This window comes from Hylobates moloch, unplaced genomic scaffold (genome assembly GCF_009828535.3).
Source record: "Hylobates moloch isolate HMO894 unplaced genomic scaffold, HMol_V3 SCAFFOLD_14, whole genome shotgun sequence".
Taxonomy (NCBI): domain Eukaryota; kingdom Metazoa; phylum Chordata; class Mammalia; order Primates; family Hylobatidae; genus Hylobates; species Hylobates moloch.
Genome location: NW_026652289.1, coordinates 45,358,467 through 45,380,600, shown reverse-complemented (window position 1 = coordinate 45,380,600; position 22,134 = coordinate 45,358,467). Strand labels below are relative to the sequence as shown.

Genomic DNA, 22,134 nt, shown 5'->3' with positions numbered 1-22,134 from the left:
TCCAGATCATCTCCCTCCTCTCACCCTCTACTCTCCAATAGGCCTCTGTGTGTGTTGTTTCTCTCTATATGTCCATGTGTTCTCATCATTTAGCTCCTACTTATAAGTGACAAACGGGATCTAATTAACCTAAAGAGCTTCTGTACAGCAAAAGAGACTATCAAAAGAATAAACAGACAACCTACAGAATGGGAGAACATTTTTGCAAACTGTGCATTTGGCAAAGGTCTAATATCCAGCATCTATAAGGAACTTAAGTTTACAACAACAATAATTTTAAAAACCATTAAAAAGTGAGCAAAGGCCATGAACAGACACTTTTCAAAAGAAGACATACATGCAGCCAACAATCATATGAAAAAAATATTTTTTTCCAAATTGTATTTTCCAAATTTACAAGCATATATATATATTTTTTAAGAATAAGGGGGAAATATTAGAAAATGCAAGACTTGGAGGGAGGCGATTTTTCACCAAAGGACAATTACTAGGCGGCTCTCATGACTGGCACTTTTCTTCTGCTAGCTGGAGGCTTTGAGAGGAAGTTTCTGTCATTCTCCTAGGGCCCACTGGGTTGTTTCCAGTGTTCCATATTTGTAGACAATGCTGGAACTAACATCTTGGTATTGAGGGCCTTTTTTCCCCCATATTCTCAATTACTTTTGCAGAATAGTTTCCTGGAAGCAGTATCACTGGGTCAGTAGGTATGAATGTTTTTTTTCACTAACAAGACATATTTCCAAATAGTTTCTCAGTGGGGCTGCACCAATACACAACACTACCAGAAATATCTTGCCAGCACAGGGAATCTAATTGTCTTTAGGGCTTGCTCATTTCACAGGCAACCAATAGTACCTCATTATTTTGATTTACATTTCCAACAAGGCTGAATGGTGTTTTCTATAAGTTGTTATTGCATTTTTTATTCCTGAATTTTGCCATTTATCTACTGGGCTTTTCATACTTTTCAGTTTGTACAAACTCTTGCCATACTAAAGAAAATAGCCCTTTTTCTGTTGTACTAGCTTAGCTATAGATATTTTCCCAAGGCTGTTGTTTCCCTTCTTGTTTAGTTTTTTTTTTCCTTTTATATTCAAAAGCTTTAAATTATTATGTAGTGAAGTCTGTCACTTTTGTGGGTTTTAAGAAATTTCTTCCAGCTTTAGAAAATTATCCACCCACCTCTCAAGCAGAAGCTTGATACATGCTCAGTTCTGTTTGCATCCAGAATTTTTTTTTCTTCAGAAGCATCCTGATTTTTTGAAGTCTGATTTTCTTTTTCTTGCCCCTTTAACTCATCAGTAATTTATCATGCTACAGGTTTGTGGGATTTAAATTCATTTCCCTCAATCTACCAAAGTTATCTCAGTTATATGTTGAATAATCTTCCTCATTAATTTCTGTTTCCCCCTTAGTCATAAGCTAATTTTTTATATAAAAGGTGAGGCCCATTTCTCACCTGTTTATTCTGTTCCATCATGCATCTACTAATACCACACCTTTAAAAATGATTATTTATTTAAAATGTATCTGATAGGGTATATTAGTCCATTTTCACACTGCTGATGAAGATATACTCAAGACTGTGCAATTTACAAAAGAAACAGGCTTATTGGACTTACAGTTCCACGTGGCTGGGAAGGCCTCACAATCATGGTGGAAGGTGAAAAGCATGTCTCACATGGCAGATGAGAGAAGGGAGCTTATGTGGGGAAACTCGTTTTTAAAACCATCAGATCTCCTGAGACTTACTCACTATCATATGAACAGCACGGGAGAGACCCATCCTGATGATTCGGTTACCTCCCACCAGGTTCTTCCCATGACATGTGGGAATTGTGGGAGTTACAATTCAAGATGAGATTTGGGTGGAGACACAGAGCCAAACCATATCTTTCCATCCCCTCCCAAATCTCATGTCATCACATTTCAAAACCAGTCATGGCTTCCCAACAGTCTCCCAAGGTCTTAACTCATTTCAGCATTAACTCAAAAGTCCACAGTCCAGTCTCATCTGAGACAAGGCAAGTCCCTTCTGCCTGTGAGCCAGTAAAATAAAAAATAAAGTTACTTCCGAAGTACAATGGGGGTAGAGGCATTAGGTAAATACACCTATTCCAAATGGGAGAAATTGACCAAAACAAAGGGGCTGCAGGCCCCATGCAAGTCCAAAATCCAGCAGGGCAGTCAAATCTTAAAGTTCCAAATGATCTCCTTTTACTCCATGTCTCACAGCTAGGTCACGCTGATGCAAGAGGTGGGCTCCTATGGTCTTGGGCATCTCTGCCTCTGTGGCTTTGCAGGGTACAGCCTCCCTCCTGGCTGCTTTCACGGGCTGGCATTGAATGTCTGTGGCTTTATCCAGGCACATGGTGCAAACTGTTGGTTGATCTACCATTCTGGGGTCTGGAAGACGGTGGCCCTCTTCTCACAGCTCCACTAGACAGTGCCCCAGTGGGGACTCTGTGGAGGGCTTCGACCCCACATGTCCCTTCTGCACTGCCCTAGCAGAGTTCTCCATGAGAGCCCCACCCCTGTAGCAAACTTCTGCCTGGACATCCGGACATTTCCATACATCCTCTGAAATCTAGGCAGAGGTTCCCAAACCTCAATTCTTGACTTCTGTGTACCTGCAGGCCCAACACCATGTGGAAGCTGCCAAGGCTTTGGGCTTGCACCCTTTGAAGCCATGGCCCGAGCTGTCCGTTGGCCCCTCCTAGTCACAGCTGGAGGAGCTGGGATGCAGATCACCAAGTCTGTAGACTGCACACAGCATGGGGATCCTGCCAAAGCTTGGGGACACAGCTAAACCATATCATAGGGCTTATCCTATCTCATTATATTTTAAGCTTACTGTCTGAAATTTTCTTTTTGATTCTCACGTGTTTGAATGTAAACAAAATCTTTTTGTTAGGTAGACTTGGAGCTCCTTTGAAGACAGGAACCAAGTCTTTTACATGATTTTTTTTCCTAAAGTGAACAGGGCTGTGCAAGCCTAGAACTTGTTTATTCACTGAACAAACTTATTTGTACTGTCCCTGCTTTCTGCCAGGTGTGGGAGGAGGGTGCAAAGAGGAAAGATGTGGACCCTGCCACAAAGGAGTTCATGATAATGATGTTTTTCCTTAAGAGGTCCCCAAAAAGAAAAGGTGAGGGAGGCTTTGTTCATCCCTGCCGGACTTCATGTTTTAAGCAACAGGTAATGTGATTTTCCTCTGCCAGCATTGCAATAGTTAAATATGAAGCCTCCCCAGCTGTGGCTTTATTGACAGGGCCTGCAACACAGGCCAGAACAGAAAGACTGACCTTTGCTGTTTACCCTAGCATGCTAGGTTCACCTACATCTGTTATCTGGCAAGGTTTCCTAAAGTAGACCACTGTTGTTGGCATTGTGAAGATACTCAGAGGATAGCCTGTGCTGAGAAGTGAGTTCTCAATAAAACCTGCAGAATTGTTGGTAGCCTTGCAACTTGATAGTTTTTGTTTGTTTTGTCTGCAACTATATTTAGCTCTTACTTTGTAATACATACCAGCATTATCACAGGCTATTCTCTGTTAAAACGATGAATTTTCTAATTAAAATTGGCCACCTTGTCAGTGACAATATGCTAGTGAGTGATATGATTGTCCCAGGACTTGAAGAATTATTTTATTATGGAACTATTAAGATATTAATAAAAAGTAGAGGGCATAGTATAACGAACATCCATATACACATCACCTAGATTTAATAGTTGTTAACATTTTACCACATTTCTTCATCTCTTTTATTGTTTTTGAAGTACTTTAAACTGTAAGCATCAAGACATTTCACTCCTAAATACTTAGTATTCATCTACAAAAAATTACACTAAGACGTTTTGGATCTTTTCGGTATGGATTATGAAGTTTTCCGTGGATTTCTTTTGTGGTATAGCCAAATTTCATTTGCTATTTTTGTATTAGTTTATATTTAATACATCACCATCAAACTAGCTTCAGTGGCTTAGATATGGGTTCAGAACTGACCTTGCCCAGTGCTGTTTACTGGAATATACATCCTTATATTCATTTAATAGCAAGTAAAATTCTTCTGGATTTATACAGAATGTATGGGCCTAAAATGGATGCAAAATAAATAAAGGTGGGTTCTGAATACCAGCCATGAGTGAGGTTAATAAAAGCCTTAATAACTATTCTTCATGTTCAGTTTGCAGAGAAATTCCAGGAGGTGAAAGAAGCTGCCAAGATAGCCAAAGACAAGACGCAGGAGAAAATCGAGACCTCAAGTAATCATTCCCAAGTAAGACATTTGTCTATGAAGTAAATCCCAGGGGGTTGGTGATAGGGACTCTTTGTTCCTTGTCACTTCTGGCCAGAAATAGGGAATTTTGACAATAGGTCATTTTGAAGGCTTTTTCAACTATTAGCCTGATCACAGTGACATGTTTTTATGAGACTCTTGAATTTTTTAGGATGTGGTACTGTATTTCTGACAGAAAATGGTTGATGAGATTCGAGTTAATGCACATCCTGGCCCCAGAGAGACATTCTGTGGTCACTGTTTAAATGCCAGTGGCGAGGCAGCATGTCTCCTGGCTGTGCTGGGAGGTGAGTTTCTATGTAGGGTACCTTGTGCCCACAAGAGAGAGACTTGATGTCAGACAGCCCTTGGGTTCATCTCCGGTTTTAACAGAGGTCAGGTAGAAGATGTTATTCCAACAGCTCTGTCTTAACAGAGGAGATCTGGCTTGGCCAGGAATTGAATAGTCTGTCTAAAGTGTGATGATTGACTGAAAAGGACCTATTTTGACCTGAAATCAACACACCCACTTTCCTGATGTCTAGATTAGTATATGTGGTGGTGGGGGGAGTCTTGACCTAGTGACAGGGTTATATGTAGAAAGCCAGGGAAAGGGAGACTTCAGGAGAGAAGACTTAGGGCCAGTGGTAAGTGTGATGTACTAGCAAGATAGCCAGGAGTCTGCCTGGTGGTGGCTAAGGCATGCTGTGGGAGGCGTGGGGATGTGCTTGTAGATACTGTGAAGACCTAGAATTCTTCATTACTGGGTAATTTATTATTTATTAGCTATTTGTTTAATTATTCTTGAGTAGTTGGTGGACGCTGGAAGTGTGTTGTGCCTGTTGATTTGGATTTCACCTGAAAGGGTCGGCTTGCTTGCAGATGGTAAGGCAGGCAGGGAGGGACTGAGGGCAGAAAGATTGTCGAGGGGGCTGTGAAGGAGAGAATAGCTGGGCCAGGGAAGCCTGGGGAGGGGGTTGTAAATGAGGACAGCATGCAGGAAGAGAACCAGGAGGCCTGGGCATCTTGAGCAGTCAAGATCGATGGTCTAGACTTGACTGTCAGCCTCACAGGGGCAGTAGCTGCAGCCTCTGGTGCACAAAGAAGCAGTGGAGAGAGGAGGGCAGACGCTGGAGCCCTGGGAAATAGGCCCAGTTATGAAATGGGAGCCAGCAAAGAAGACAGGGAGGAAGAAATTCCAGCATCGCTGAACCCCAGGAGGGAGTATGCCCAATATGTCGGTGCTCAGAGAGGAGGGGAGAGAATGCTGAGAGGGACCTTGGGTTTGTCAGCGCTGTGGCCGACCCTTGGGACAGGAGATTTGGTGTGGCTCAGGATGTTTCACAAAGGCAGAACCTATGTCTGCCTTGAGTTATCTTCCCAATACCTTGTTCTGGCCTCATCATATAAAATATGCCCACACGGACCTATGGAAATGCACGTGAATTCGATTTCAGGTAGACAGGAACTTTCCCGAATCTTTCTAAATAATCTTTAATATAATCTAAGTGATACCATTATTTGATTAATCTCTGAGGATCTGTGAAATTCAGCATCTGAAATTGTCCATGGTCTAGAAAGTTTCTAATATACTATCTTTTTCAGAATACCGCATAGTACAGTGATATCTTTGAGTTTAATATCTGAATTTCTCTAGATAAGATTTTGTTTTAATGTTTACCCCCTCTCAAAAGTTTGTTTTATTTATTTGAGACGGAGTCTTGCTATGCTGCCCCTGGGCTCAAGTAGTCCCCCTGCCTTGGCCTCCCAAGTAGCTGGGACTACAGGCATAAGCTAAGTATTTTAAACCTTAAAAATACATGTATACCTAATAAGATGTTATTTAATGTGTATGTATTACTTAGGAATGACTTTTTGTTTCTAATCTTTAGCTGTATTTACCCTTCCTGATACTTCCCCAGGTATAGAGGTTATTGTATGTATTTTTTTAAGGCTGGGTACGGTGGCTCACACCTGTAATCTCAGCACTTTGGGAAGCCGAGGCCAGTGGATCACCTGAGCTCATGAGTTCGAGACCAGCCTAGGAATATGGCGAAACCCCATCTCTATTAAAAAAAAAAAAAAAAGAGAAAAACTGTTTTTTGTTTTGTTTTGTTTTGTTTTTTTTAAGACAGAGACTCAATCTGTTGCCCAGGCTGGAGTGCAGTGGTGCAGTCTCAGCTTGCTGTAACCTCTACTTACTGCAACCTCTGCCTTCCAAGTTCAAGGGATTCTCCTGCCTCAGCCTCTCTAGCTGGGATTACGAGCATGTGCCACCACACCCGGCTAATTTTTTTGTATTTTTAGTAGAGATGGGGTTTCACCATGTTGGCCCAGGCTGATCTCAAACTTATGTCAGGTGATCTGCCTGCCTCCGCCTCCCATAGTGCTGGGATTACAGGCGTGAGCCACTGCACCCGGCCCTTGTATGTTTTTTAAAATTAGTAATCACACAACTACTTGGTTTCCTGAATCTCTTAGAGTATGAACACTTTGATTAAGTTTTCAAAATAGTTGGATATTTAAGCAGCCTAATTACAAAAACGCTTAATGTGGGGCTGTTTTGTGACTATAAATGCAATACATGTTTATTGTATAAAGGAAAAATGTACCATACTATAAAGAAGGAAATAAAAATCATCTATCTTCTCACCACTTGAAGATATTTTGTTAGTGTTTTGGTGTGTATCTTTCTAACATAGTTTTCCAGTATATATTTTATATTATACCTTTTAACTTTATGTCATGATTATTCATTTTCAAAACTGTTTTAATGACTGGACAGCATTCTAGTGTTGGTATCACAGCTTATTCGGTTAACCTATAATTTGGGACATCTACATTTCTAATTTTTCACTAATATAAATAACACTGTGATGACTGTTCTTGCATATCTTTGTGCATTTGGTGGTTCCTGCATAACTTCTTGAAATGGAGATACTGGGTTAAAGGTGTAGATGTTCTTAAAGCTTTTGATGCATACCACAAACTTAGCCTGCAGAAATATACCATTCTAATTCCCACCTGCAGTGAATAAGGCTTTTTCTTCCCTCGCCCTCATCAGCAAAGCTTTGTTAATTTGACAGATGAAAAGTCTTTCTTTTCTTTTTTCTCTTTTGTTTTCTTTCTTTCCTTTCTCTCTCTCTCTCTCTTTCTCTCTCATCTTCTGTCTTTGAGACAGAGTCTCGCTGTCTCACCTAGGCTGGAGTGCAGTGGCGTGATCTCGGCTCACCGCAACCTCTGCCACCCAGGTTCAAGGGATCCTCCTGCCTCAGCTTCCCCATTAGCTGGGATTACAGGCGCCCAATTTTTGTAATTTTAGTAGAGACAGGGTTTCACCATATTGGCCAGGCTAGTCTTGAACTCTTGACCTCAAGTGATCTGCCTATCTTGGCCTCCCAAAGTGCTGGGATTACAGGTGTGAGCCACCACGCCTGGCCTTCATTTTGTATTTCTTTACTAGTGAGATTAAATATTTTTATGTTTATCGATTGTATGCTTTTCTTCTTTTGTAAATATCAATTACCTACCCCCTTTTTAAGTTAAGGTGTTCATCTTTTATGGTATTGATTTTCAAGAGCTTTATTTTTAAACACAAAAAATTTTGAACATATGCAAATCTAGGCATAATTGTATAATGGACCTTCCTGTACCCATAGGTCAGCTTTAACAATTAGGAAATTATGACCAGTTGTTTAATCTATGCACCTACTCATTTTCCACCCCCCCCCCCAATATTTTAAAGCAAATCCCAGATGTTTCATTTCATCCATAAATATTTCAGCATGTAGCTCTAAAAGATGAGGACTCTAAGAGCTTGTCAATATAGGAAAGATATCAACATTTTTTTTCTTTTTTTTCTTTTGAGATAGAGTTTCCCTCTTGTTGCCCAGGCTGGAGTGCAGTGGCACGATCTCAGCTCACTGCAACCTCCACCTCCCGGGTCCTGCCTCAGCCTCCCGAGTAGCTGTGACTACAGGTGCATGCCACCACACCTAGCTAACTTTTGTATTTTTAGTAGAGACAGGGTTTCACCATGTTGGCCAGGCTGGTGTCAAACTCCCGGCCTCAGGTGATCTGCCTGCCTCAGCCTCCCAAAGTGCTGGGATTACAGGCGTGAGCCACCACACCCAGCCAACATTTTGTTTTTCATATGTACTGCTGCATATATTCCCACCCCCTCCCCACCCCTGGGTTTTTGTTTCATTTGAATTTTGTTCACAGCATTTTTTTTTTTAATTCAGAAATTGAAACTTGGATTTATACACCATTCTCTTCTAGTTTCTTCCTTTGTCCATGTGCTTATTTGAGGCTAAATAAGATCTTTCTAAGGTCTTATCTAGCACCAGATGAGATTTCACCTCTACGTGGTATGACTTACAGAAAACACTTGAACATATTTATAACAACACTAAGTAGTGGGGGAGGGAAACATCAGGACCTGGTTCTTGTTTCTTTAATGAATGTGTTGATCTAACTCTCCATAGCCCCAAGATATTTAAGTTGTCTTCTTTTCTAATATGTGCTTTTTCATTCCTTGTTTCTAACAGTCCCTCCTCCCTTGTGGCTTCTGCCCTGTGGTATTTCAGGAGACCAGGTCTCCCAAGTTTGGTAGGTTTCTCCATAAGGCATAAGTAAAAAGGCTCTGAGCACTGGCCCAGGTGTTCCCTTGTCAGTAAAGCACACAGACTTTATGAACTCCACGTGGTCTCTTCAGTGCCTTTTTCTTTGTCTTGATAGTCTTTGTTAGGTTTTGTTTTCTTTTTTGTTTATTTAAAAAAAACAAAACAAAACTTGTTTGTCTTTGCTGCATTCTGGTTGGATGAGTTGGTTCTTCCACACTCGTAAATAGTTTCTTATTATGCCTAACTTGCTGCCGATGTGCGGACAAGCAATAATGTGTGAAGATAATTCACTTTGGCCAGGAATCTGGGTGTGAAACCCCATCTTCTACTCAGGCATCCAGTGTCAATGGGACGGACGATGAAAAGGCCTCTCACGCCGGTCCAGCCAACACACACCTGAAGTCTGAGAATGACAAGCTGAAGATTGCCTTGACGCAGAGGTAAGGCTGTTTTAAAGTCCAGATCCTATTTTCTCCACCTTCAGCACTTCCCTAGAAGCCTTTCTTGCTGGACAGGGTTTCAGGAAATTGGGAGAGAAAACTGGGACCTGCTTGGAGCATCCACTCTTGTCTCCTGGTGAAAGGAAGGCCAGCTGGCTTTGTGGTCCTGCTCTGGCCAACCACATCAGCATCCCTTTGTGTGTGTGTGGGAAATAGACAGTGTGTACGTGTGAGAGAGATGGTGAGTATGTAAGTGTGTGGAGAGAGGGCGAATGTGCGTGAATGTGGTAGTATCAGAGTGTGTGTGTTAGAGTGTGTGTGATTGAGTGTACACGTGTGGAGAGCGGGTGTGTGTGTGGATGCACCCCTGTGCTTGTGCTTTGTTTTGTTTTTGAGGAGCCAAATTTATCATTTATTTATCTATAACATTGACTCTTGGCCAGGCATGGTGGCTCCTGCCTGTAATCCCAACACTTTGAGAGGCCAAGGCAGGCGGATCACTTGAGCCTAGGAGTTCGAGACCAGCCTGGGGAACATGATGAAATCCTGTCTCTAGAAAAAATATTTTAAAAACTAGCGAGCTATGTTGGTGTTTACCTGTAGTCCTAGCTACTCTGGAGGCTCAGTTGGGAGGATTGCTTGAGCCTGGGAGGTGGCAGAGGCTGCAGTGAGCTGAGATTGCACCACCACACTCCAGCCTGGATGACAGAGTGAGACTCTTGTCCCAAAAAAAAAAAAAAAAAAAAAAGAATTTTCAACATCTGAGAAACGCATGTGAAAACATAAACTATTAAAATATGAAATCATACAAAACTCAGTCACCTATATATAAAAAAGTCATGTGGAATATATATTTGAAGAAGAGATCCTTTACAATATGAACTAGAACCATAAACTATATAGAAATAAACTTAAATATACAAGATCTATGTGAAGCAAACTTTAAAATGATTTCAAGGTTTATAAAATAATTGTTTAATAAATAGACATTCTGTTGGGAAGTGGCAAAAAGCCTTGATATTTTAAAAGTATCAGTTTCTCCTAAATTGATCTATAAATGTAACACAATCCCCATAATGATATCAGTAAGATTTTAATTTACTGGATGAGCCGTGCTTATGATTTTGTATCTTGAGAATGTGGAGCATTCCCCACAGGCTGGGCTGGGCTTCGTGGTGTAGGGCGGTGCCATGAGCACACCCAGCGCTTTCTGCTGGCCAGGGGTAGGGGTTCAGCAGGCTTTCCCCAGTCTCCCTGAGACCAAGAAGCCCCTCTCCTCAGAGTTGCCCATTTAAGATCTGTATTGGCCGGGCGTGGTGGTACATGCCTATAATCCCAATGCTTTGGGAGGCTGAGGTGGGTGGATCACTTGAGGTCAGGAGTTTGAGACCAGCCTGGGCAACATGGTGAAACCCCATCTCTACTAAAAATATAAAAATTAGCCGGGCACAGTGTTACATGCCTGTAATCCCAGCTACTCAGAAGGCTGAGGCAGGAGAATCACTTGAACCCGGGAGGCGGAGCTTGCAGTGAGCCAAGATCATGCCACTGCACTCCAGCCTGGTCGACAGAGCAAGACTCCATCTCAAAAAAAAAAAAAAAAAAAGCTGTATCATCTTAGAAGCTGTTTTAGCTCAGGCTGCTATAACAAAATACCATGAACTGGGTGGCTTAAACAACAAACCTTTATTTCTCACAGTTCTGGAGGCTAGAAAGTCCAAGATTAAGGCACTGGCAGATTTGGTGTTGGTGAGGGCCTGCTTCCTGGTTCAGAGACCACAGTCTTCTCCCTGTGTCTTCACAGGTGGGGAGAGGAGGTGAGCTCTCTGAGGACTCTTGTAAAGACCTGGATCCCATTCATAAGGATTCCATCCTCACGCCCTCACCTAATCCTAGTCACCTCTCAACACCCACCGCCCCCCACCCCCAGCCTCCTAAGACCATCACATTAGGGGTAGGGTTTCAACATATGAATTTAGGGAGGTCTCAAGCATTCGGTCCATAAGAGAAGCTGTCATTTTGAAATTCCCCCCATTTTACAGATGAGGAAACTGAATTCCAAGTGACAAAGTGACTCCTTGCCCAAGGTCACATGGCTGGTAAACTTTCCATCACCTCAGTCGGCCCGTGTTCCACTCAAGGCTGCACTCACAGTGTCTTCAGGAGCCTACCAGAGGCAGCCTGTTCCCTTCCACAGCTAGAGCTGCCACAGAGTTGGCACCCACCTCTCCAGCTCAGCTGTCCCAGCTGTGATCTGACCTAGGAATTCCAGAAAGCACATGTGACCCTCAGCTCCAACCACCTGCCTCTGGACTGTGACTCTTTGTCAGGTACTTCAAAGGACAGAACTGTGACCAGTCTCTTTTCTTACTCATCAGGCAACTGTGAGAGCTTTATTTATTTATTTATTTATTTTTTGAGGCAGAGTCTCTGTGACCCCAGCTGTAGTGCAGTGGTGTGATCATAGCTTACTACAGCCTTGAACTCCTGGGCACAAGTGATCCCCCTGCCTCAGCCTCCCAAGTAGCTGGGACTACAGGTGCACGCTGCCACACCTGGCTGATTTTTATTTTTATTTTTATTTTTGTAGAGATGAGGTCTTGCTATATTGCCCAGGCTGGTCTCAAACTCCCGGGCTTACCAAGTTATCCTCCCTTCTTGGCCTCCCAAAGTGCTGGGATTATAGGTGTGAGCCACCACACCCAACTGAGAGTTATTTTTGGTTGTTTAAGTCACAGTGGGCTGCCTGGGTGAAAATGTTTCACCCCTAAAAATAAATGTTTTCAAATCCGAGTTTAATGAGCAAGTGAGGTACTACAAGAATGGGCAGGAAGCTATTTCCCTAAATTAGTTTAAACTCTCAGTCATCAACTCTAGAATTCACCAGATAAGAACATTTTATTATTTCTTCAGTCAGTGGTGTTTGAAAGTGAAAGTACATATTTTCCAAGTCCTCGAGGTCCTCGAGGTTGTGGGATAAAAGATAACACATCTGTTTGGACACCCCATTGTATTTACTTAAAAAATTAGGGAGAGCCTTTAGAAAGAGCACTCTCAGCCAGGCAGAACCTCCCCATGGGCTTGTCACGTGCAGCTCTGCCCTGTCACCTCCAGTCACATTCAGCGCCACAGATGTGTGGGCTCCCTAGCAAGGACATTGAAGGAGGGTCAGAAGAGAACAATGAGGGGAACCTGATTCCAGTTTGGTTTTGTTTTAAACATCCTCCTCACCAAGCACGTAGAATCAGATGAAACATGAGGCCTTTGTGGTGACAGCAGAGGTGTCCCTCAGATACCTGGTCTCCTCACACCCCAGGGGGGATATGGGCCAGCCAGGGCTCCCTTCAGAACCCCTGTTGTGCCCCCAGGGCACTGATTCCCAGTCACTGTCTCCTGTCTCCAAGCCCCAGACCCTCAGATCTGGATTCCTTCAAAGGCTCTGAGGAGGCACAGGTTACAGTGGGACCATTATTGCCCTGAGCCAAGCTGTTGGCTTCTTGCTTGTTTAAACCCAGCGTCCTGGAGGTGTCCATGGCTTTCATACGATTCTTGAAGGTCACCCGGTCCACCATGAAACTCCTTTCAGGAGGGAGCAGGGTAGCCAGTAAGGAGGAGGGGGTGGGCCTTGCCTGCCCTGCAGCCCTCATGCCTAGCTGCTTTGTCTCTTCATTCATGAAGAATTGTGTTTTGTTTTCTTTCCTTTTTTTTTTTTTTTTTTTGAGATGGAGTCTCGCTCTGTTGCCAGGCTGGAGTGCAGTGGCGTGATCTCGGCTCACTGCAACCTCCACCTACCGGGTTCAAGCGATTCTCCTGCCTCAGCCTCCTGAGTAGCTGGGACTACAGGCGCCCGCCACCATGCCCAGCTAATTTTTTTGTATTTTTAGTAGAGACAGATTTTCACCATGTTGGCCAGGATGGTCTCGATCTCTTGACCTAGGGAGCCACCCGCCTTGGCCTCCGAAAGTGTTAGGATTACAGGCGTGAGCCACCGCTTCCGGCCCAAGAATTGTGTTCTCTTCTAAGGTGATTCTTTAAGAAAATAGACCACAGGATGACATGTTCACACCAGAGAGAGGGGCCAGTCCCTCCTGGCCCTGGATCAGGGCAGCCAGACCCACCTGCCAGCTCACTGTGGGGAGAGGGCGTGGACCCCCCCAGGGGTGTGCTGAGGGGTGGCGGAGTCCCCTTCCCCAGGCGGGCGGAGGCGCAGCCAGATGGGACAGCACCCACCCTGTTGTCACCGCCCATCCCCGTCCTGCAGCGCAGCCAACGTGAAGAAATGGGAGATCGAGCTGCAGACCCTTCGGGAGAGCAATGCCCGGCTGACCACAGCGCTGCAGGAGTCGGCAGCCAGTGTGGAGCAGTGGAAGAGGCAGTTCTCCATCTGCCGCGACGAGAACGACCGGCTCCGCAACAAGGTGGGTGCGGTGGGTGCAGTGAGCCCCGAGGCCAGCTGGTGTGGGCAGTGGGAGATGGGGGCACCCACAACCCTTTTTCTCCACCCCCAACTTTGCCCTTATCCCCATGGCCAGAGAAAGACTTGCTGCCTCTCCCATGGGAACGTCCCTCCCCCTCCTTGCCTTTCTTAGTAGGAATTTAACCACGTACATAACTGACCCATTACCTTTTCTGGTTTTATTTTCTTTCTTTTTTTTTTTGAGATGGAGTCTCACTCTGTCACCCAGGCTGGAGTGCAGTGGCGCGATCTCAGCTCACTGTAGCCTCCTGTCTCCCAGGTTCAAGTGATTCTCTTGCCTCAGTCTCCCAGGTAGCTGGGATTAGAGGCGCCTGCCTCCGTGCCTGGCTAATTTTTGTATTTTTAGTAGAGACAGGGTTTCACCATGTTGGCCAGGCTGGTCTCAAACTCCTGGCCTCAGGTGATCCACCCCCCTCAGCCTCCCAAAGTGCCAGGATTTACAGGTGTGAACCATTGCACCTGGCCAGACTCGTTACCTTTTCTGAACCAAGTTTTATAATTCCTCTTACTGAGGAGAAGACAAACTGGAGGTGTCAGCCCTGTCTCTCGCAGAGTGCCCTCCCTCAGCATTTCTGTGGTTCAGTGACCCTCCGTGGAGGAAGGGGACCCAGAGGGTAGGTGAGAAACAGACTTGGGAGATGGTGAGCTGCGCCTGCTTGGAAGTCCTGCTTCCATTCACATTATTGTTTCTAAACATGTAAATTTGGAGTTGAGAAAAGAATTACGGTGCTTGAGGTGTGAGGAGGGTAGACAGGTGCTGACCTGTTGTACGCCCTCTACTCTCTGACCTTGACATCCTGGCATTTTGATTTGTTTGAAAATGCACCTGTAAGCTTCCCTGTCATTAGTCACACTCTAGTTCATAAGGTGCTTTTGGGGTGGCCAGAGACCCCCCATTGAGGTCTTGAGTTTTCTCTGCTAACCTTGTTTTGATGGTGGTTAATCCTCCCACTGTAAACACATAGGCTTTGGAGTATGCTCTGTCAGTGCAGGGTTTTAGGGGGACAGGTCCCATTTAGATTGGTGTTCACTCCCCCTTGACCCCCTTTTCTGCCCTGCCCTGCCCAACCTGGAGGGCCCCTGCATCCCAGCCCTCTGTCACACTGTCTTACTTTCATGCTAATGCCACATAAAAGTGTCTTGTGTCATTTTTTCATCTCAGTGCTGACGGTTGGGCACCAGGCCAGTTGCTGACTTTGCACATTCCCACCTGAGGCCTGGCAGATCTGCCTGCCAGAGGGATCGATTGCCCTTTCTTGCATTTTCAAGAAAAGAGCTGAGTTTCTCACTTTGGTCTCAGTCTGATAGCCAGCAGCAGTGCGGGGGGAGTGGAGGAAGAGCATCATGCACAACTCGCTCCCTTGGAGGCGTGTCGACCTCCCTGGGTCGACATGTCACAAGCTTGCCTCCCAGGGTTGGAGGCGGAAGTTGGTGTGGTTTCCAGCAGCAGCAGGGGCTGGGAGTTCGGACCCCAAGGCTTGGTGCAGGCTGCCTCTGGGAAGTGTCCTCGGTGCCCTTCATATGAAGGACTGCTCCTGCCTGTTCTGGGGGACTTCATCACTACAGTGCTTTTGTATTGCATGTGGGGTCCACGCCTGCTGTCCACTCTGCACACACGTTTTGGCCCCCAGCATTCAATGGCAGTGTGAGAGTACCAGGCCCTTGCACCCCTGTTCCACACAGGTAACTGTTTTGTGGGGTCAGCCTTGGGAAGGAGGGAAATATGCGATGTAGGGATTTGCCATTCAGCCTTGGGGAAGAGGCCCACAGGCCAGGCCCCTTCCACGTGCATCCCCAGGGGAAGGTCACCTTGATTTATAATGTTCGAAATGTCATTGCTTCCCTTTTCAGCAGCCACTGTACCATGAGGTTGCTTGATTTTCTACCCTGCTGGCTTAAACCATTGAGATGAAACAGAATAATGCAGGACATGATTACAGTGGTGTAACAATTATTCTGGGGAAAAGCAGGTCAATTCAGGGAACGCTTGGCCGTTGCTTGTGATGGGTCCTTAAAGCAAATCTGTATCTATTCTTCACGGCCATGAGAGGAAACCAGAAGCCCAGAGCATCTTGAAGGCAGGCTTTATTACTTATTTGGCTCTGCTGGTAAGATGCCTCTGTAAGGCATCATGTGCAAAGCAGGTCCCATGCAAGCGGCGCAGGCAGCCCCATGATGGAGCTGCATGGGGTTTGTTCATAGCCACAAAGAAAAACTTGTAAGTGGATTAGTTTAGGATTTATTTTAAAAGAAAATAGAAGCGTAGCTGTGGTGATCTCTTGCTTAATGACTAACGTAAGCTGGCATCCCTGCTTTCCTGTGTGGTGTATATTGAAGATTGATGAGCTGGAAGAACAATGCAGTGAGATCAACAGAGAGAAGGAGAAGAACACGCAGCTGAAGAGGAGGATTGAGGAGCTGGAGGCAGAGCTCCGAGAAAAGGAGACAGTGAGTAATGGTGCTCCGAGCAGGGCCCCTTGGCGTCCTCTTGGCCTTGCGGGGTGGCACACAGCAGGTGTCTTGGGGCCTGTGACTGGCCCTGGCAGCTGCCTGGATAGCAGCATGGAGAGAGAGCTGGGAGCCACAGCAAGGTGCAGACAGGCTGGAGCAAAGGCCTCCCCATGACCTCTGCCGCCTCCCCGTTACCCCTATTCTATAGCTGGTTGTGCAGATCCACAAGGGAGTTCAACATTTCACAAGACACTGAGATGCGTTTGTCGTCTGTCCTCAGAAGTTGAGTTTTGCTGTTTTGCTGCCAAATTAATGCCACTAGAGACCCATGATGTAACCACTTATTTTCTTTTTAAAAAAAATTTAAAATGTATTTATTTTATTTAAGATGGAGTCTCACTATGTTGCCCAGGCTGGTCTTGAACTGGGCTGAAGCATTCCGCCCACGTCAGCCTCCTGTGTAGCTGGGACTGTAGACACACGCCATGAGAGCACCACACACATGTGCCCACCACACCTCAGCCCAGCTGCCGGCGCCAGCCACCTGCACTCGCCGCCACCATGCCTGGCCTACAGTCATTTATTTTCTAGGGGGCAGACAGTTAAGTGCACACATGTTGGAGGCCGTGCGCATGTTACCAAACTCTCTAGGTCTCACTTCCTCCACTTGTAAAACAGAAATCGGAAAAACATCTGCCTTGTGATGTGTGGTGTGTGTGACAAGGCGTGTGACACACTTCGCCCTTGAAATTCCCTGAGATGAAGTATTCGCGTGGTCACTATCACTGTCTATGCAAACAGGACAGGTTCCCAAAGCTACTTCCGCGAGCGTGCACACGTTGGTGATTTTCAAGAATATATTTTATCTGACTTGCTTTCATGTTCTGTCTCAAATTTCTTTCACGTAGGAGCTGAAAGATCTCCGAAAACAAAGTGAAATCATACCTCAGCTCATGTCAGAGTGTGAATATGTCTCTGAGAAGCTAGAGGTACGTGGGTGGGAGGCACAGCCGTCCTGGCTCAGACGAGAAGGCACAAATGTCATGGTACTCATTTTCCTGCTTCCTATCACTTTCACACTAACTGCATGCCAGATGGCACCGCATCCACCCCTGCCCTCGGGGCAGACTCAGCAGCGTTTGTCTTTTGGTTTTTCCAGTTCTATGAAGGTTCCTGTGCATCACCACAGTGTAGACAACTGTTTCCTTGCAGAACCCCGGTGGGGGTGAGGAGCAGGGTGGGTGGCCTGAGAGCCCAGGGTCAGGGTGTGGGGCCACCTCAGCCACTCCCCTGCCAGTGCCGGCAGGCCTTCCTCCGTATCCTCAGATTTCTGATCACTAAAATGAGGATTTTCAGGGCTTCCTCCACCTTGGAGGGCCTCTTCCCTACAGGTCCTCTGATACACACACGGCGCTTCATGCAGTTACATGACCCTGGAATTGGTAACTGGTTCCTGTGCACATGTTCAGAAAAGTCTCCGTTTATTCCCTCAACATAAAGCTCTTATTTGATATGAAGAGTTCAAGGCTTATGGCTCATTTAAGGACTCACAGCTGTCCTGTCTTTGGGAACCTGCTTGTGATTTACCTAGATGTGCCTCTGTAGGCTTGTGGGGCCCAGCGCCACAGAACATCTCCATGGTAACAGCATCAGAGGGTGCACAGACTGGCTGTCCCTGAGTCATTGGCATGGCCAGTCCTTCCTCTCCGAGGGCCAGAGGCTGGCCTGGGGCTGAGGAGGCCACGCCTCTCTGTGGGACCAGGGGAACGAGCCACTCTCCCATCTGTTCTGTCTCTTAGGATGGAACTGAAATGTGATCTCTGCTAGCCACGCAGACGGGGATTTCAGACTTTCCGTGCTGGGCCCCGTGTGAGGTCTCCCTCAGGCAGGACTCTGCGTTCTGCCTGCTTTGTTGGGTCTTGGGTTTTCAGGCCGGGTGTTGGTCCCTCTGTGCGAGAGCAGGCAGGAAAGCAGGAGGTCACTGAAGTGCCTGCTGCTTCCCTTCTGATGTCTTGTCACAGGCTTCTGTGCTGGGGTAGCATGTCTCTAGGCAGCTTAAGCCCTGGCCGAGGCCCTCAGGTTGGATGGAGAATGGTTGGTTCAGCTGTAGCAGGTTTTGAAGGATGACTCTCGTCACTCAGTTTTCCAGACCCTTCTCCCTTTTGCTTTGCCAGGCGGCAGAGAGAGACAATCAAAACCTGGAAGACAAAGTGCGTTCCTTAAAGACAGACATAGAGGAGAGCAAATACCGACAGCGCCACCTGAAGGTGGAGTTGAAGAGCTTCCTGGAGGTGCTGGACGGGAAGATTGACGACCTGCATGACTTCCGCCGAGGCCTCTCCAAGCTGGGCACCGATAACTAGGGCTGGCTGAGGCCCAGGCCCTGCCCGTGAGTCCCAAGCGTGTGTGCGAGACCAGATAGCTCTAGGACATTCTTCTGTGTGCATTGCTTCTGTAAACGCAGGCGCAGTTTGTCGTGTTTCCAAACCAGTTGTGCCGTCCACTCACACCTTTCCAGAATAGAAATCTCCTCTCGCTTCTCTGGCCTTGTGAGGTTGTGGACAACTGGAAGATTCTGACTCAGGAATCCAGAACTAGGTCTACCTTCAACATTTATGCAGTCAGGGCAGGGATGTTTATATCTTTCATAAGGGCTGTTGCAACCATATGAACTGAAAACACGCATTTTCTAATCCAAATATTGATATTCTTTACACCAAGCCATCAGGCTCCTTTTATCAAATAACATTCAGAGTATTTGAATGTCCACCAGGCACCAGCCCCGGGGGGCACAGAGAGAACAACATTCCTCTCTGTCAACATTGAGAGGCTTTAAAACAACTGTTTAGTGGAAACTTACTGAGAGATGGAAAACAAGCTTCTGGTGGGTGCATTTTCTGGCCCGGGAGTTGCCTGCATCCACGATACTGCCCCCCTGCCCCCCAGTTTGTATGGTTGCAACAGTGTTCCTTTTCTTGGTTTTAATTTCTGAGCAGATGATTGTGCTGTGGGAACAGCACACAGTGAGGGTGCCTAGCACAATGTCTGGCACAAAGTAGGTGCTTAATAAATATTTGTTCAATTAAATGTGTACACAGAATTTAGTGTTTTAATCAAATCCCACAGCAGAGCTGGGACCCTATCGAATGATGCACCATCTTTGCTGTGCTGGGTAGTTATCAGACATGAATGCCACTGTCCGGTCAAACCCAAGCTGGGGCTCGGGTGGCCCTGGGGCAGGGAGGGAGAAGGGGAAGTAGCAGGAGCTGGTCTCAGGCCCCTGGAGCCCATCCGTGATGCTCTGCCCCTGGGGCTCTCCAGACCCTTGAATCACCTTCTCCCCTAGGAATGGTGACCCAGGGATTCCAGGTATAGGGGCTGGCCAGGGCTTGGGACCTAGGGTAGGATTATTTTGTGGGTCTGGACAACTGGGAAGAAATCGCAGGCATTTCGGGGTGGGGAGGAGAGAGCGGCTCAGCCGACAAGCCTTGGCCCTCATGACAGATGTGTTCCACCCAGCTCTGCCTCCTGCTTTTCTCAGTTTCTCCTAGGGAAGGGACTGCAGCCATAAACCTCTCCTCTCTCACAGAGCTGCTCAGTGGGGCCAGCGGGCCTGTGGGTGCTGTTGGCATCCTGCCCTGGCAGATTGCCCGTGTGTGGCAATATGTCTTGAATCCCTGGCCCCACACATCTCTAAATGCCTTGAGCAAGGGGGAGGCTTTGGTGCCCCCTTACCCCTTTGAGAACCACCTAAGAGGACTACTCCTTCTAGAAACCTTCTCCCATGGACACGGTTAGAGTTTCTCCCTGCTGAATTTGGATTAATGAGCAAACAAACCAAGGAAGGAGGGAGATGGGGTCTGCACGCAGGTGTCCTGGGCCCCAGGGTGAACACATGAGTCCTCCTGCTCTCCTTCCCTTCCCCTCACGGAAACACCTCTCTGAGTTGGGGAGTCTTGTTTGGGATGTGGATAGAAGGGAAGGCTGGGGATCTGGAGCACCAAGGCACTTTTAGAGGAGCTCCCGCAGGGTGAGTGGGGGCTTTGGTTGAGTACACAGGGCTCTTGGCAGACAGGAGGTGGAAAGCGTGGCCAGCCATCTTTGTGATTCGGGCTAGTCTGCTGCTGGCCCTGCCCTTTTCCCAGAGCTCCCGATGGCTCTCAGGACAGTTGGTAGCAGCTCCCTACTGGCTGCACCAGGAGATCAGAGAGCCGAGCTGGCTATGAGTCAGCCCGTGGCCCAGCAGCAGGATAAGGGGATTCTCAAGCCAGTCTGGTCTGCCCAGCAGCAGGCTGGGTGTGTGGCTGCCTGGGAGCAGCAGACACTGGGTTCCAAACACCTTCCACTTGGGTCTTCAGATGACCTCTGCCTCTATCAGGTGACTTATGAATCTAGAAAGAGCCCTCTTGACTGACAAGAGAATGCTCAGGTGACATATGCATAGAATAGTTACTAAAGCCACTTGTGCATTCTGATAGCAGTGACTTTAGAAAACCCCAGAAGTGGAGGTGTAGAAAATGTTGGAAGAGCCATTTCCACAGTGGGCTGCTGTGCAGTCGAGACCCATGATCCCAGCTCACCAACCACTGAACAGTGTGGTGAGCATCCTGTGGGCAGCAGGTGAGGAACTTGGATTCCTCCTGCTGTGTGTCCAGCTCTACAGCTGCTGTGGCCCGGAGCTAAGAGTAGTAGGGACTCCCTTAAAGGGAAAGGTAGGTTGGGCTTGGCCATGAAAGCACAACAGCTTTTATAAAAGCACTGAACTTTCCATTCCTTCTGCTTTTCTCTGAACATCTTAGTGTCTTTTCATTGACTTGCTTTTAAAATAATGGCCCTGGAGCAACCTGGACGGTGTTCCCTTGAGCTGGTGTGACATGCCCTCGTTTATTTTGACATCCAGCCCAGTCTCAGTACTGTTGTCATAACCTTATGCCAGACTCAGGCAGAACGTAAGCCATTCACTCGTGAGCATCGCAGCCGCTTGTGCTGCCTGGAAGCTGCAGGGCCAGGACTGCATTTTCAGTTTGCAAACGAGGTCTCCTGATTTTGGTGTTTCCAAGACTGGCTGCTATACCTTGATAAGCTTTCCTTCTGCCTCCATGAAACCTGGTGTCTAAAAGAGATCAACTAAAACTTGGAACCCTTTAACCAAGAGGATCTTTAAAAATAACCTTTCATTCCAGTCAAGACCCCCAGCTGGATGCATTTTAAAGTTGGGAGTGGCAAGGAAGCCTTCCTAATGCCGCCCGGGGAACGTAAAACCACCAGAGCAACAGGTTGGGACAGTGTGGTCAGGCCTTGGAGGGAAAGAGAACCAGTATCCACACAAGACCTCGAACTTGTGTGGCCCCTCAGTTTCATTTCTCCTGCCTGCCATCACATTAGACTTTAATTGGGTGAGAGAACAAGGCAGAGACTGTCACCTGCATTTTACAGATGGGAAGTAGAGACAGAGAAAGTGACATGCCCAGGGTCACCCAGCAGTGACCAGCAGCGTGGACTCTGCATCCAGGTCTCCTGGACCTTGAGGCAGTATCTTTTGAGCCATGCCACTCTAGTCCCTTTGGTGACCTGTGGGTGCCAAGAGAAAATAATTCTCTTATATCCTGATAAAAGCATATTACAATTATATTATTTTAATATGTGTCCACAGCAAAGGACAGTTTACAAAGATGTGAATCCGAATGACATTTAGGAATGTTCGTTATAAACGGTAAGTTCCACTTTGGAATGATTCTGGTTTGGCAGGAACCTTTCCAAGAAAGTTGGTGAAAATGATGCCTCTGCCTGTGAGGCCAGTTCTATGGAAAACAAACACACCCTGAGTTCTTTATTGATGGCTTTAGTGGAGGCAGAGCA

The 22,134-nt window shown here is 46.5% G+C and overlaps 1 protein-coding gene across 2 annotated transcripts in view; it reads left to right on the top strand.

The window, feature by feature from the left end:
- Positions 1-19,366, top strand: part of HOMER2 (homer scaffold protein 2) — a 100,235-nt gene extending 80,869 nt beyond the window's left edge. For both annotated transcript variants that reach the window (XM_032176104.2, XM_058427334.1), the window contains exons 4-9: positions 4,190-4,282; positions 9,241-9,347; positions 13,609-13,765; positions 16,162-16,272; positions 17,184-17,264; positions 18,450-19,366. In XM_032176104.2, the coding sequence (XP_032031995.1) occupies positions 4,190-4,282; positions 9,241-9,347; positions 13,609-13,765; positions 16,162-16,272; positions 17,184-17,264; positions 18,450-18,638 (738 nt within the window). In that variant the 3' untranslated portion in view covers positions 18,639-19,366. The remainder of the gene's footprint in view (positions 1-4,189; positions 4,283-9,240; positions 9,348-13,608; positions 13,766-16,161; positions 16,273-17,183; positions 17,265-18,449) is intronic.
- The last annotated feature ends 2,768 nt before the right edge of the window (positions 19,367-22,134 follow it).